Source organism: Mesoplodon mirus (genome assembly GCF_964341445.2).
Source record: "Mesoplodon mirus genome assembly, chromosome: 3".
NCBI classification, from domain to species: Eukaryota; Metazoa; Chordata; class Mammalia; order Artiodactyla; family Ziphiidae; genus Mesoplodon; species Mesoplodon mirus.
Genome location: NC_138978.1, coordinates 18,518,354 through 18,533,902, shown reverse-complemented (window position 1 = coordinate 18,533,902; position 15,549 = coordinate 18,518,354). Strand labels below are relative to the sequence as shown.

General features: G+C 46.4%; 1 protein-coding gene across 1 annotated transcript; it reads left to right on the top strand.

The window, feature by feature from the left end:
* Positions 1-9,479: 9,479 nt before the first annotated feature.
* LOC309800421 (group IID secretory phospholipase A2-like) lies at positions 9,480-14,928 on the top strand (the record flags this gene model as incomplete). Its single annotated transcript, XM_082614515.1, has 4 exons — positions 9,480-9,536; positions 12,463-12,607; positions 13,252-13,358; positions 14,783-14,928. Exons 1-4 carry the CDS (start codon positions 9,497-9,499, stop codon positions 14,926-14,928), a joined length of 438 nt encoding a protein of 145 aa, XP_082470641.1. The 5' UTR covers positions 9,480-9,496.
* Between the last annotated feature and the right edge of the window lie 621 nt (positions 14,929-15,549).

Genomic DNA, 15,549 nt, shown 5'->3' with positions numbered 1-15,549 from the left:
TTCCATTCGTATGAGCTACTTAGAGAGTCGAATTCAGAGACAGAAAGAATGGTGGTTGCCAGGGAGGAGGGGAGGGGGAGGGCGAGATTAGGAGTTCTTGTTTAGTGGATACAGAGTTTTAGTTTTGCAAAGAGGAAAGGAATTCTGCAGCTGGATGGTGGTGATAGTTGCACAAGAGTGTGAACAGTAGTTAAGATGGTAAATGTTACGTTGCGTATATTTTACCAAAACTTTTTAAAAATCTATTTTTAAAAAGGATCATAGACCTAGATGTAAAACCTAAGCTTATAAAATTTCTAGAAGAAAGCATAGCAGAAAATCTTTGTGACCTTGGATTAGGCAGATTTCTTGGTACAACACCAAAAGCATGATATAGAAGAGAATATAGAAGATATGAAGCCAACAATAAATTGGGCTTCAGGAAAATGAAACTTCTGCTTTTTCTAAAGACTCTACTGAGATAACAGAAAGACACATCACAGACCAGAAGAAAATATTTGCAAATCACACATCTGATAAAGGACTTGTATGCAGAATATATAAAGAACTCTCAGAACTCAACAATAAGAAAACAAACCACTCAATTTTTAAAAATGAGCAAAAGATTTGAACAGACTCTTCACCAAAGAAGATATTGATTGACAAATTAGCATAGAGAAAAGATGCTCTGAATCATTAGTCATTAGGGAAATGAAAATTAACACCACACGAGATTCTACTACATACTTATTAGAGGGCTGGAAATTAAAAATACTGGCTATACCAAATTTTGTGGAAATTATACCTCAGTAAAGTTGACTTTAAAAGAAACAAAAAGTTAAGAAACATATACTGCTTCTACATTTATAACAAAAATGTTTTATATATACACACACGTATATAATGACTATATCGCCAAATAATTCCTAATCATTAAGCAGTTGATCCTGGAGGAGGGAGACATCAAAGGACATTATTCCCATCTTATGGAGGCGGAAACTGAGGCAACAAGCTGGGCTCAGCCTTGTGAGTCAGGGAAAGCCTGGTTACAGGCAGCAGCCTGAGGACCAGGCCAGTCCCTCAGACCAGGTCTCTACTGCAGGCATGGTGCATGTGGACATTGTGGGGAGGGGAAGAGGACCAAGCAGAAGAAAGAGGGCAATGACTAGCAGCTGCTCACCTCCTTCAGGAAGCCTGCCTATGCATCCATTATTATTTCTGGGCTCTCTTAACATCGGTGTTGGTTTGCTCAGGCTGCCATAACAAGGCACCACAGAGTGTGGGGCTTAAACAAGAGAATTTTGTTTTCTCACAGTTCTAGAAGCTGGAAGTCGGAGATCAAGGTATCAGTAGGGTTGGTTCCTTCTGAGGCCTTTCTCCTCGGCTTGCAGGTGGCCATCTGCTCCCTGTGTCTTCACATGGTTTGTCCCTCTGTATCTGTCTATGTCCCAATCTCTTCTTCTTATAAGGACACAAGTCATGTTAGAATAGGACCCACCCTAATGACCTCATTTTAACTTAATTACCTCTTTAAAAACCCTATCTCCATATAGGATACTGGGGCCTAGGACTTCAACATATACATTTTACAGGGTGGGAGGACACGTTCAGCCCATAACACCACCCATTGTGCATATAGCCCATGGCGATGCCCCACTGGAAAAGAATCAGACTTCAAAGGGAGGAGACCAGGTCTGGCCAGAGCTCTGCCTGAGAAGTGGTTTGATCCTTCGGAGCCCCACTAACCCCATCTGCAAATGGGACAGACAATACCCACCATACACATGGTGAGATTAAAGACCTCATGTAAAAGGCAAAACATTGCTATTTCCTATGGAGTGAATGATGTGTCTCTTGGGTATACCCTTCCACCAGGTCTCAAGAGTGTCGACTTAAGAAAAACATTCACAGCCTAAAAGTTGAGAGTCCTGTTTCATTCTGTGGGAATTTTTAGGACTTCAAGCCCTGGAAGCAGCATCTCAAGTAACCCTGAGAGAACTGCTCCCCCAGAGGTGGGTAGCTAGAATATATAGGAGTTTTGCAACAAAGGACAGGTAGTCAGGAAGATCAAAAGATTACTGTTAATTAAAGAAAACCAGATATCCCAAGTTAAGGAATTAGCACTTTTTCTATGTATGGGAAGATGCAGGAGTCTGGGCTCACTGAAATCATTCCTTTGATCTGCACCTCAGCTATCTGAGGCCAGTGTCCTGTGTTTTCACATCCTGAGGTTCCTCAGGGCTCGCTGTAGGGAGTGGCTGCAGTCTGATGGCTGCTAGATGGCAGGCAGTCTTCCCTTCCTGAGTTTTCTCAGGGTTCACCGGCTCACGTTGGGGGGCTGCAATCGCTGATGACGTGACATCCTTTGTTTACTGATATGGCAGGAAATATTCCATCTCTCAACAGGCTGTGGCCCCTGGGGGAATCATATTAACAGTAAGAAATGCCTCTTGTCTGGCCCACATAAGTCAGCCCCTCCCTAAGTCCCCACGAAGTAAAATCTTGCCGTTCTTTCTGGGAGTCTCCAAGGGATCCTTGGGAACCCCAGGCTCTCATAGTCTTCTGCTCTGTTCGCCAAACCCACCTCCGCAGCTGTTCCTGGAGGCCTCAGCACCCCAAAGCTGTGGGCCTTCAGGGGCCCAGTGGGGTCTCCCTACCCTCCAGCCTCAGAGCCGCACCCATCCTGCACCACGTTTGCACCCCTCTGTCCCCTGTGCCCTGCAGAGCCCCTGCCAGTGACCAGAGCCTACGCCTGGAGTTTCTGCAGAGCTCTCTCCACAGGGTTCAGGCCAAAGCCACCAGACAAATCTCTTGGTGTCCACAGTCACACACCCCAACTCCTGAGGCAGATCAAACCACCTCCACGCAAATCAACTTGTGCAAAGTGGTGCCAGGCCCCACCCACACCTGCCCTTTGCAACAAGCACCGTCCTTGCCCCATGTCTCAGAATCCTCACAAGAACTCTGATAGCTGGACATTCTCATGTTCCTCCAGCCCACTTAACAGAGGAGAAAGCAGAGGGGGAGTCAGGGTCCACACCAGGCCTGTCTAACCCCCTTCTGAACACCCAGGCTCTGCTGCCTTCCAGGATGATGTGACCTTGAGGAAGGCAGCAGGGGCCCAGGCCAAGTCTGAAAACAAGAAGAACCTTCAAGCAATGACCAACTTGAAGCTGCCTAGAGGGGGATTTTGAGTGATTTTGAAAGTAATTCTGTGGCCACTTGTCTGAGAGGTCAAAGTGGAAATTCCCTGCTCTGTGACCAACTCTATTCTTTAGAAGCAAGAGTCTCTGGGCCTGAGGTGTGAGGGGAGGTCAGAACTTTAAACTCTTTTCTCCTGGGCGGAGGGGTCACCAGGTGCCATGCATTTACTGACCACCTACTGTGTGCCAACCATTCTACCTGTAATCATGACAACAAGCCTCAGAGGAAGCGTGATTGGCCCCAGTTTCAGATGGGAAACCTGAGGTTCACAGAGATGAAGTAATGTAATCAAAGTAATGCCATGAATAATCTAGAATTCGAAGCCAGATTTGCCTGATATCAAAGTAGAAATTTGTTTCTACTACACAACTTCAGTTGTTCATAATCTGGTAGGCTATCTGAACATCTAGAAGGATATCTGATCATCTAGAAGGATACTGGATCACCTAGAAGGATATTGGGTTATCTAGAAAGATTATCTGATCATCCAGAAGGATATGTGATCATCTAGAAGGGTATCTGAAGTGTTGGGTTGGCTAAAAATTCATTCGGGGAAAATGAACCCGAATGAACTTTTTGGCCAAGCCAATACTTCCTAGTGAAGTTTGAGTCCACTTGCTTTTACTGTCAGGATCCTAATTATCATTGTTATTACTCAAATTTATGGATGTATAACATATACATGAAAATATACAAATCAAAAGTGAACAAACAGCCTGGGGACTTCCCTGGCCCAGTGGTTAAGACTCTGCACTTCCCTTGGAGGGGTAGGGGTTTGATCCCTGGTCGGGGAACTATGATCGCACATGCTGTGTGGTGCCGCCAAAAGAAACAATAGTGAACAGCTGGACGAATTTTCAGAATATGAATACACCAATGTAACCAATACCCAAAGAGACAGAGTATCAGCAGCACCCCTGAAACCCTCTTAGAAACCCCTCCAGTCACCACGCCCCTCAATGGGTAGCCACTGTCCTGAATTTTTGTGCGTGTGTGTGTGTGGTACGCGGGCCTCTCACTGCTGTGGCCTCTCCCGTTGCGGAGCACAGGCTCCGGACACACAGGCTCCGCGGCCATGGCTCGCGGGCCCAGCCGCTCCGCGGCATGTGGGATCTTCCGGGATCGGGGCACGAACCCGCGTCCCCTGCATCGGCAGGCGGACTCTCAACCACTGCGCCACCAGGGAAGCCCCTGTCCTGACTTTTAAAAGCACCAATTAGCTTGACTATTTGGGAAGGTCATATAAATCTCTCTTACAACCTGCACTCTTTTGTGTCCAGCTTTTTTCATTCAGCATTATGTTTGTGAGATTTTCCCGGGTTGTTATGTGTAGCTGTAGTTTGTCGATGTGATGTAATCACGCCATCTACCATTCTGCAGCAGACAGACATTGAGTGGTTTCTGGTTGTTTAATTCACTTACTTTAGTTCTGCTTGGGTGCAGGTGGAGAAAAGTGGGTCACTACGCCACAAAGGAATCTCAACTCTCTCCCTCCTTCCTCGCCCCCTGCCAGATGGTATCAGAGATGAAGTTCAGAAGACCCTGAGGAAGTCCAGCTTCTTTATTATTTTTTACCTGTTTTCCTCTTTTTATTTTTTTAATTTAATTTTTATTTTATTTTGGAGTGTAGTTGATTTACCATGTTGTGTTAGTTTCAGGTGTACAGCAAAGTGATTCAGTTATACATATACATAAATCCATTCTTTTTCAGATTCTTTTCCCATATATGCTATTACAGAATATTGAGTAGAGTTCCCTGTGCTATACAGTAGGTGTTGTTGATTATTTATTTTGTATAGAGTAGTGTGTATATGTTACTCCCAAACTCCTAATTTGTGTCTTCCCCCTACATTTCCCCTTTGGTAACCATAAGTTTGTTTTCAAAGTCTGTGAGTCTGTTTATGTTTTGTAAATAAGTTCATTTGTATCTTTTTTTTTTTTTAGATTCCACATATAAGTGGTATCCTATATTTGTCTTTCTCCGTCTGACTTACTTCACTTAGTATGATAATCTCTAGCTAAGCCTAGCTTCTTTAAATTTCCTCTTCCCCTGCAAACCTTCAGTAATTCTGAGCTGCATCTCTAACCCCCTCTGGCAGGTTTCATCATGAATGGAATCCAGGCAATGGGATCATTTCAGTAAATGGGGCTTTGCGGGGAGGGATGCATCACGTGGAGGACTCTGGTCACTGGCTGAAAGGACATGTTCTCACCCCATGGGGGTGTCTCTTAGGAGATGGGGGTCTACCTTCTTCTCTGCACTGAGGCTGGGGGCAGCAGTCTCCAGGCTCTACCAGCTCTTCTCCATCTATGTTGGGAGGGCAAGGAAGTAGCCCCTGGGTAAAAGGACTCATCTGTAAAATGGGGATTAGGGCAGTACCTGCTTACATTTACCATGTGTGGAGCACTTAGGACAGTGCCCAGCACATAGGGCAGCTCTGGCAGACCTCTATTCTAACCCAAATTCTGCCACGTACCTGCTGTATGACGCTAGCCTGGTTTCTAACCTCTCTGAGCTCCAGCTGATGGTAACTATTCTTAATAGAATTTGCACTTCAGTGTCTAAGTCTTCTCCTGCTCCTTTCTGTCCACCACTTGGACATATTGATGGATTGTGGCCTAATATTATCACCAAGTGTTTTCCCCACTGTTTCCAGGAAAGTAAAAATCCAGACTTGCTGGCAAGTCTCAGGAAATGACCAGTTCCAACTATTATATGCTGCTGATGGAACCAGAAGCAAGGGAGTTTCAAAATTCCTACCAATTTCAGAAAGAGGAAGAAGTTTAAGACGCTTCAATCTTCTAATTCAGCAGTTTCACTTCTGAAAACCTAGTTTAAAGAAACCCCCTTTTAAAAATAGACAAAGATTTATTATCATAGTGTTTTCTTTTCTTTTCCTTTTTTTTGGGGGGCGGGCATGCTGTGAGGCATGCAGGATCTTAGTTCCCCAACCAGGGATCAAACCAGTGCCCCCTGCGGAGTCTTAATCACTGGACCACCAAGGAATTCCCCATAGTATTTTCTATAACAATGAGCAATGGTGACCTAAAAGTCATAATAAGAAAAAAAAAGCAATCAATAGAAACAGACCTAGAGACAACGCAAATGATAGAATTAGCAGATAAAGACATTATGACAGTTGTTATAACTATATTCTATATGTTTAAGAAGATAGAGGAAAGCTTGAGCATGTTAATTAGAAACAGAAGATATTTTTTTTTAAAACCCAGATCACATTTCTAGGGAGAAAAAAATACACTGAGATGATAGAGTGGATAGGATTAACAGCGGATTAACAGACCCCAAATGATTGGAACCAGAGGTTAATGAGATTTACCCCCAATTACCTCACCACCAACCAATCAGAAGAATGTCCATGAGCTGATCACACACCCCGCAACCCCCTCTCCTTCATCCTGTCTTTAAAAACCTTTCCCTGAAAGCCACCAGAGGAATTCAAGCCTTTTGAACATTAGCAGCCTGGATTCCTTGCTTGGCACCCTGCAATAAATGATGCACTTTGGTTCACCACAGCCCGAGGTCAGTAGATTGGCTTTACTGTATGCTGGCAAGAAGACCCAAGTTTGGTTCAGTAACACTGCTTCACTGCCCCATTTCACACATGAGGAAATGGAAGACGGAGCCGAGCAGCTTTCTCCCAGTGAAGCAGCTGGAACACTGGGGAGGCAGCCTGAGTTCGAATCCCACCTCTCAGCCTCTTCATCTCCATGTGATGCTACACAGCCCGTGTTGTGGTCACCATAATGGCATCATCTCTGTGGGTGAGACTTGGTGCAGTGTGCTGTGTGCATGTGTTCTCTAAACCCCACAGCAATCAGAGGAAGGAGGGACCGTTGCCCCCACATTGTCCCCATTCGGCAAATGAGGAAGCCAAGGCTCATGAGGTCAGGTGATTTGCCCGGGGTCCCACAGCTGGTAAGAGAAGAAGCCAGAGTTTTAACACATTCCCTTTGATCTCAAACTCAGCCTTTCAGCTGTGCACTGGGGTCTCTGGGACAGCAGATTTTGAGAACTTTTTGTAGCATCTATTCTGGAAGCAGCAGAGATCCTGGCTACTTTTGCTCCTGCCGAAATGATACCAGCTTGGGGGAAGCTGGGGCTCTGGAGAGTAGCCCTATGTCCCATCAAGACCCCAGATCTAGAAGACTGTACAGTAAGGTCCCACATTGGTAAGAGTATAAGGGAATGACTATTGAGCACACAGAGGGGAGGAGTGTCAAAGAATATGCCAGAGACATTTCATTTACTTGCTGCTTAATTATTTTGCATGCAGATTGCTTTCTCACATATGAGATGATCAGTTGGTGACTGAGTCTAGGAACAAAGGAAAATTAGATTTAAAAGAGAGAGTGAAGAGGGCTGGGAGAGGGAGAGGGAGAATACCCAGCAGTGTCTCGCTTTTTTGGGTGGACTGATTAGCTAGCAGCAAAGCACTGTGTTCTTGAACAGCTATCTGACCGGCATGGAAGAAACCCAATTTCTGGTATCATGGACTTTCCATCAAACCCTGAAATGTTACCAGTGGAGCCTTTGTGGCAGACCATCCCTTTGTAATGCCATGTGTGTCCTGCCATCAGCATCTCCACCCTAGTTGGGCTGGATCCACACCATTTGCCTCATTAGGATTCCCATTGTAATCTGGGGCAGACCTTCTGCAGGGTAAGTAGTCAACACACATCAACTGCCTTCAAATTGTGTGTGTGCTTTGACTCAGGAAGTTCACTTAAGGAGTAGATCCTATAAACAATTTTGGGCAGAAACTGAGATTTAACAACAAAGATTTCTTTCACTGTACCACTGTATGGTCTAAAAGAGTACGAAATTGACCTATATGCCCATGAATAAGGGATTTGTTAAATGAAGAGCATAGTCATATAATGGAATACAAGGCTGCCTTTCAAAACATTTCTGCAGGAGAATATTTAACAACATAGAAATATGTTCAAGTTATTTTAGTAAGTGAAAAGACAGACTACAAAGTACTACCTGTAACATTTTCCTAATTCGGTCAGGGAAAAGTGTGGAAAGATATATATAGCAATAGAACCAGAAGGACATACACCAAAGTGTTAATAGTGGAAACAACGTAAGCTCCCATCAACGGGTGAAGGGATAAAGATGTCATGTATGTGAGTATATATATATATATATATATATATACACACAATGGAACATTATGCAGCCATAAAAAGAAGGGTATCTTGCCATTTGCAACAATATGGATAGACTTTGAGGGCATTGTGGTAAGTGAGATGTAAGACAGAGAAAGACAAATACTGTATAATATCACTTATATGTGGAATAAAACAGCCAAACATGTAAAAACAGAGAGTAAAATGGTGGTTACCAGGAAGTAGGGGATGGGGAGGGATAGGACTAAAGTTGTTTAAAGGTACAAACTTGCAACAAGTAGTAAATAAGTCCTAGAGATAGTACAGTGAATATAGACAACAATGTTGTATTATAATCGTCAAATTTGCTAAGGGACTAGATCTTAATTATGCCAACCACAAAAAGAAATTGTAATTATGTGACATGATAGAAGTGCTAATTATTGCTACAATGACAACTCATATTATAATATATAATGTATCAATATGTTGTACACCTTAAATTTGCACATTGTATGTCAATTTTTAAAAAAAAATTAATGATGATGAATGGATTCACAAGTGATTTTAAATTTCTTCTAATCGCTTATGTTTTCCAAATCTTCTGTGCTGAACTTGTTTCTTCTGCAATCAAAAAGTTGAAAAAACAGGGCTTCCCTGGTGGCGCAGTGGTTGAGAATCTGCCTGCTAATGCAGGGGACACGGGTTCGAGCCCTGGTCTGGGAAGGTCCCACATGCCGCAGAGTGACTTGGCCCGTGAGCCACAGCTACTGAGCCTGCGCGTCTGGAGCCTGTGCTCCGCAACAAGAGAGGCCGCGATAGTGAAAGGCCCGCGCACTGCGATGAAGAGTGGCCCCCACTTGCCACAACTAGAGAAAGCCCTCGCACAGAAACGAAGACCCAACACAGCAAAAATAAATAAATAAATTTAAAAGAAAAGAAGAAAAGCCAAATTCTAAAAACTCTTAAAAAAAAAAAGTTGAAAAAACAGATATTAGAAACAAAAATAATAAAATTCCTCATTGCCAGAAAAGAGGAAACAAAGAGTATGAGTGACCTCGTCCAGAGCTGGAGCTGGGAGGAGTACGTGCAGGCTCTGGTAGGGTTGCATCTGATATTAAGGGCTGCCAGCATGGAAGGGGACTTCCAGCAGCTGCCTCCACTGCTCTGTGCTGGGATCATGCGACTTGCCTTGCTGTGCACGCTGGTGGTGTTTGCTGGTAAGTGGGGACAGGACCCACAGCTGGGAAGGCAGGGAGGGAAGCGGAGATGCCCTATATCTCTTTCCTAAACTGAGCTGCTGCTCTGATCCTCACTGCCCTGGCCTCGTGGTCCCCAACTCTTTGGCCCCCTGCGAGGAACCGTCAGTTGCTGTCAGTCCCCTGGAACAGTGGCTTCGGCCAGAGAGCCCTGGACGGCCAAGCTGTGTGGCATACGAAGGCAGGAAACTACAGAAAGTGGGGTCCAGCTGAACTGATGCCTCTGGCACTGCAGACACAAATTACAGAAATGGATCTACTCCCCTCTGTCCCTTTGACCAGATAATAGCAATCTCTTACCTGTGTACAGCACTCTACATTTTTAGAACTCTTTCATGTTCATTATGTCCCTTGAACCTGGGAAGAGGGTTCTGTTGGCCGTTGGGAAATGGGGCAGTTTCCATCCGATCTTTAGCAGATCAAATGTACAAATCTGGTTGCTAGCAAACTGGCGTTTTTGTTTCTTGATCCATCTCAAAGTATGTGATTTGAGCAAGGATCTGCATTTTTAAATGTGGTTTTGTGTTATTTTGGGGACTCCCAAACTCTCAAGAGGAACACATCTCCAAGGTTACAGTAAAAACCATTAGGAAAATTGCAATCAAGCTGCAGAAATTCATCTCTCAGATGCAAAGAGGCAATACAGTGTAGAGATAAAATACACAGATGAACCTGCGTTCAGACACTGGCCCATCACCTCCCAGTCGTATGACCTTGGCCAAGTCCCCCTACCCCTCTATATCCTCATTTGTAAAGTGGGCACAATGGCACTCTTTTCATTGGGTTGTTAGAAGGACTCTAATGAGATAACGTATACAAAGTGTTTAGCAAGTGTAAGTAATAGTAAGCGAGCAATAGTTTGTAAGCGAGCAATAGTTTGTAAACACACAGCACATTCACGAGATAGTAGTGATGTCACCTCCTGCCACTGCCGCTAACCCTTGGGAGAAAGGGCTCCATCCCCCTCAGTGTCAACTGAGGATGGAAAAAGCAACCCAGGCAGGTATTTCTGTCAAGCTAAGCCAGTGCCCGAAGCCCTCATGACCGCAAGTTGAGCTCCTCAATTTCCCATGGCTGGGTTGACCGCACTGTAAAATTGTGAGACATAAGACCACCCGAAAGCATTCTGGATCAAAGTTGAATTCAATGTTTGCCTGGCAAAGAACAGCTGCATCATTCAGGTGTGGGTTTATTTGTATGGCTATTTCTAAGCTGAAATGGAAAGCGCTAGACTTAGGGGGGACAGAGGTACAGCAAAAAGGCGAGATTCTGAATTCAGGTCCCTGGCTGGCCTCCAGGGTGGACGGTAACTCTCTTGGCAGTGGGCTGCTTTCTGGTGCCTTATCACCGAATCCGGAATTCCAGAGGGCCTGGGGTCATTCCTTAGGATGGTCAAAACTTAGCAAGGTTTCTCTTTAACACCTGTACAGCTATAGCACCATGGCAAACAGCAGTGGCATTGTGGATTCCCACATGTTGGGGACACGACCTGCCTGCAAGTCCTTGACACCACCAGTCACTTTTACCTGCAGCCCAAGGGAAGCACCCTGCTTGTGATCGAACCCTTGGTCTGCTGCCTGAGTTCATCCCAACCCCACCTCTTCCCATCCCAACCTTCCCCAATCTGGGGCTCATCCCTGTTTACTACTTACTTCATTTGAGTGTAGCACTTTCATTAAAACATCATTTACTTGGCGGGGCGGGGGCTCCAAAACTAGGGTCACCCGAGGGGGCCTCCCCAGCACAGTCTCCCTGAGACTCTGGGCTCCATCTGTGTTCTTGGATCATCTCCCCAGCTTGCACACAGGAACATTCCAGTCCCCTCTTACCTTGTCTGTTTCTCCCAAATTCTCCCCTGAATTCATTGACTTAATATATTTTATTTCTCCTAACTCAACATAATGTATTCCTCTCTCCCAATAAAATAAGTTCCCCTTATGATCAACTCTAACCAGCAGATATCATGACTGTAATGAAAAATATCCATGAAAATCATTGATTTTGGGGCTTCCCTGGTGGCGCAGTGGTTGAGAGTCCGCCTGCCAATGCAGGGGACACGGGTTCGTGCCCCGGTCCGGGAAGATCCCACATGCCATGGAGCGGCTGGGCCCATGAGCCATGGCCGCTGAGCCTGCGCGTCCGGAGCCTGTGCTCCTCAACGGGAGAGGCCGCAGCAGTGAGAGGCCCACGTACCGCAAAAAAAAAAAAAAAGAAAATCATTGATTTCTAAATCACACTGCTTCCCACGAGAGCCATGCATGCTGTTCAATGTGTGGATTTCTCTACAGGCTGTGCTGGGAGTCTGGGGGGCTGGGGTGAGTGTAAGAGGAAAGGTGTCTTCCTATTATAGAATGTGAACTCAATGCCCAGAGACAGAGAACGGAACCAGACTGCCTTGGGTTTCAATCCTGGCTCTTCTATTTACCAACTACTATGACCTGGAGCAAGTTACTGAGCCTCAGTGTGTTCATCTCTAAAATGAGGATTAAAAATAGTATTTATTGTACCAATGTTGGTTTTTTAGTTTTCATAAATATACCACGATTATCTAAGAAGATAATAACATTAGAGGAAACTGAATGAGGAATATATAAGAACTCTCTGTATGATCTTGGCAACTTTTCCATACATCTAGAATACACCAGAAGAAAAAGTTTATTTATTTTAAAAAAAAGTGTTTATCTCATGGGATGGATGGAGTCAATACGTCACTAGATGAAAAGATGCACAGTAAGCACTCACCAACTATCATTATATTTTCAATAGCCTTAGTGTTTGTTGTCATTTTATTATCCAAGGTCATTGGCTTGATCCAGGTGCCAGGCCTGCAGCCCACTGGCCTCCACTTAGATTCATGTCCTCTCCTTGTGGCTGGGCTCCTTGACAGGTGTGATTCCAGCCCAGGGCGGGATACTGGACCTGAACAAGATGATCAGACGAGTGACGGGGAAGAGACCCATCTTCTCCTATTTGTTCTATGGCTGTCACTGCGGATTTGGTGGCAAAGGCCAACCCAAAGATGCCACAGACTGGTAACTCCTCCCAATCATGCCCTGCCGCTACCCAGGGACCCTCCCCTTTCCTCTCCATCCATTTATTCATTTGGTACTATGTGCTAGGAACTGCGCTGAGCTCCAATCCAGCCCCAGCCCTTCTGGAGGGTTCCCCAGAATCTCTAAAGGCCCCCTTGTACTCTCAGCCCCAAACTAGTTAGAACACCCACACACTTCCCAGTGCCCTTGAACGTTGTTTTTTAAAAGTCTTACCTCTTTTTGCCATGATCGCATTTGGTTTTCACAGCAACCCTAGGGATCAACCAGAGGAGGGATGAGAGCCAGCCAGGCCCGGGGTCAGTTCCCTCATCCACCACTTACAGGCTGTGTGATCTTGGGCAAGTGGCTTGACCTCCCAGAGTCTCAGTTTCTTCATCTGTGAAATGGGGATCATGCAAGCACCTCCATCATAGGGTGGTCAAAAGGCTTAAGAGAGAATTCATAGATAGAAGAGGTGCCTGGTACATGGGAAACAATAAGAGTTAGCTAGAAAGAAGACTAGGCCCTGCAGGCCTTGACTCTTCCAAGACAGGCACACGATTTCTGCTCTGGGGCAGGGGCAGCCAGAGACCCGAGCTGGCCAAGGACTCATCACCACCCCCCGCCGTGTCCTCTCCCTCCAGGTGCTGCCACATCCATGACTGTTGCTGCCATCACCTGAAGTACCACAAATGCAATATTCACTTGGATCGCTACAGCTACCAGTTTTCCCAGGGGAACATCCAGTGCTGTGAGTGCCCAGGCCTCAGGGTTGGAGTTGGAGGCCGAGGAAGAGAGTTCTAGCCTGCATTGCCTTACTATGCTGTGTGGCCATGCACAAGCTGCTCAACCTCTGTGTTTTTCTCATGTGTCCAGTGGCGGTAGTTGGGCTGTGGAGGAGAGGCAGGAATGGGGGTAGGAGTATGGAGAGGTCCAATAGGGGCTTTGACCCCTTGTGGATCTGGAAGGCTGGCAGACCTCAGCTTAGATCCCTGACCCACCATTGACCAGCTGTGTGACCTTGAACACATTGCTTAACTTCTCTGAACCACCTCTGGAAACTCAGGAAGATAACAGTATTCTACTCCATAAAGTCAATTCAAGAACTAAAATGAGAGCAGACATAACGGGCCCTGCAGATGCCTGCTGCAGATGCATGCTCAGTAAATTACAGGCTATCGAGGTTACTGTTAAGTTTTTCATCATCATTCGTCCTTAGAGCAGCCCAGCCAGGAGGCAGACCACCCTGGTGATCTCTATTTTACAAACAAGGAAACTGAGACTAGAGTGAACTGTTTGCTCAGGGTCACACAGATGTAAATGACGAAGCCTGGGCTGTAACCCAGGTCGCCTGGCCCCTGGGTCCATGCACAGAGAAAGGTGGCAGGTCCCAGGGCTGGGAGTTGAATGGGCTCATTAGCTGTCACTGTTAATTGAGAAATTAACAATAAAAACAGTAATAGTCAACATTTACTGACCACTTACTCTGTGCTGAGGGCTTTGCCTTCTTGCTTTAATCTTTTATACATACATACATATATATATTCTTTTTCAGATTCTTTTCCCTTATAGTTTATTCAAAATATTGAGTATAGTTGCCAGTGCTATACAGTAGGTCCAGATCTTCTTACCCCCATTTTACAGATCACGAAACTGAAGCACCGTGGTCCCTCTTTCCCCAGAGACTTTGTGCATGCTGTTCCACCTGCCTGGAACAGTCCCCTCCTCCACAAACCCTTCTGATCTCAGTTCAAATGGCTCTTGACATTGAGTCAGATCCCACCTGTTTCCCATCTCGTAGCCCCCTGCATTGTTCCTCACTCCCAGGTAGCACAGTTGTTGGCACTCATTTCTGTGGTTCTCTGATATCTGCCCTCCCCAGGGGAGTGTGAACCTCACGTGACCATTCTGTTCAGTCCTTTCCCCCCAGGGCCTGCCACAGGATAGGTGCTCAACTGTTTTCTGAAGGGATGAATAAACAAAGGAGCAATGGCACACAGGGAGGCCATGGCCCGCGCCCAAGGTCACAGAGCTAGAGTCAGAGTAGCTGGCAAGGGTACCAAAAGCCATGCAAGGCTGAGCTGCCATCAGCATCTCCCTCCAGGGGTCCTGAGCCACCCCTGCCCCGGCTGGGGAAAGGATAGACGCTAAGTGCCCTCCTCCTCTACCCCGCAGCTGACGAGGGGAGCTGGTGCGAGCAGCAGCTGTGCACCTGTGACAAGGAGCTGGCGCTCTGCCTGCAGCGGAACCTGGACACCTACAAGAACCACCTGCGTTACTACTGGCGGCCCAGCTGCAAGGGCCAGACCCCCACGTGCTAGGAGGAGCCCCCTGCACCGGGCCACGCCCCCTACCCCCGCTCCTGGCTTCTTGAGCTCCGGAAGTCCTGCAAGACCACTGCCACCCCTCCAGGATCTAACCCCTGAACCAGCCTGGCTTCTTTAAAACACTCCCTGGAAGAGGGAGGGTCTTGGTTTTCCCCCACCCCCCCACCTTGCCTCTTGGACCTTCTAAATCTTCCCAGCCAAGCAGCAGCTGTCTTCCCTGAGGGTGTAATGGGGCTTTAGGAAAAGCCAAGGCCAGGGAGCCCCCAGGGATGGTGTTTAGGTCAAAGCAGCGGGCGTTGGGCGTGGGGTCTGGGGGTGAGGTCTGGCAGTTTCTCCCTCTACTGCCGCTCCAGGCACCCCCCACCCCAGGTCCCCCCCACCAATCCAATGCACCGTCCAAGCTGCCACTGGAGTGGCCTCTCTAAAGGGTGATATTGATCCTTCTGTCTGCATGACTCTACTTCTTAAAACCCCAAGGTCCTCCACCACCCAGGCTAGAGGCAGAGTTTGGGACCTGCACTGTCTGGCACTGTGTCCCTCTCCCTTGGAAACTTGGGGATCCTTGCGGGCATGGTCTATGTCTGTCTTGGGCTCAGTTGCATCTCTGGTGCCCAA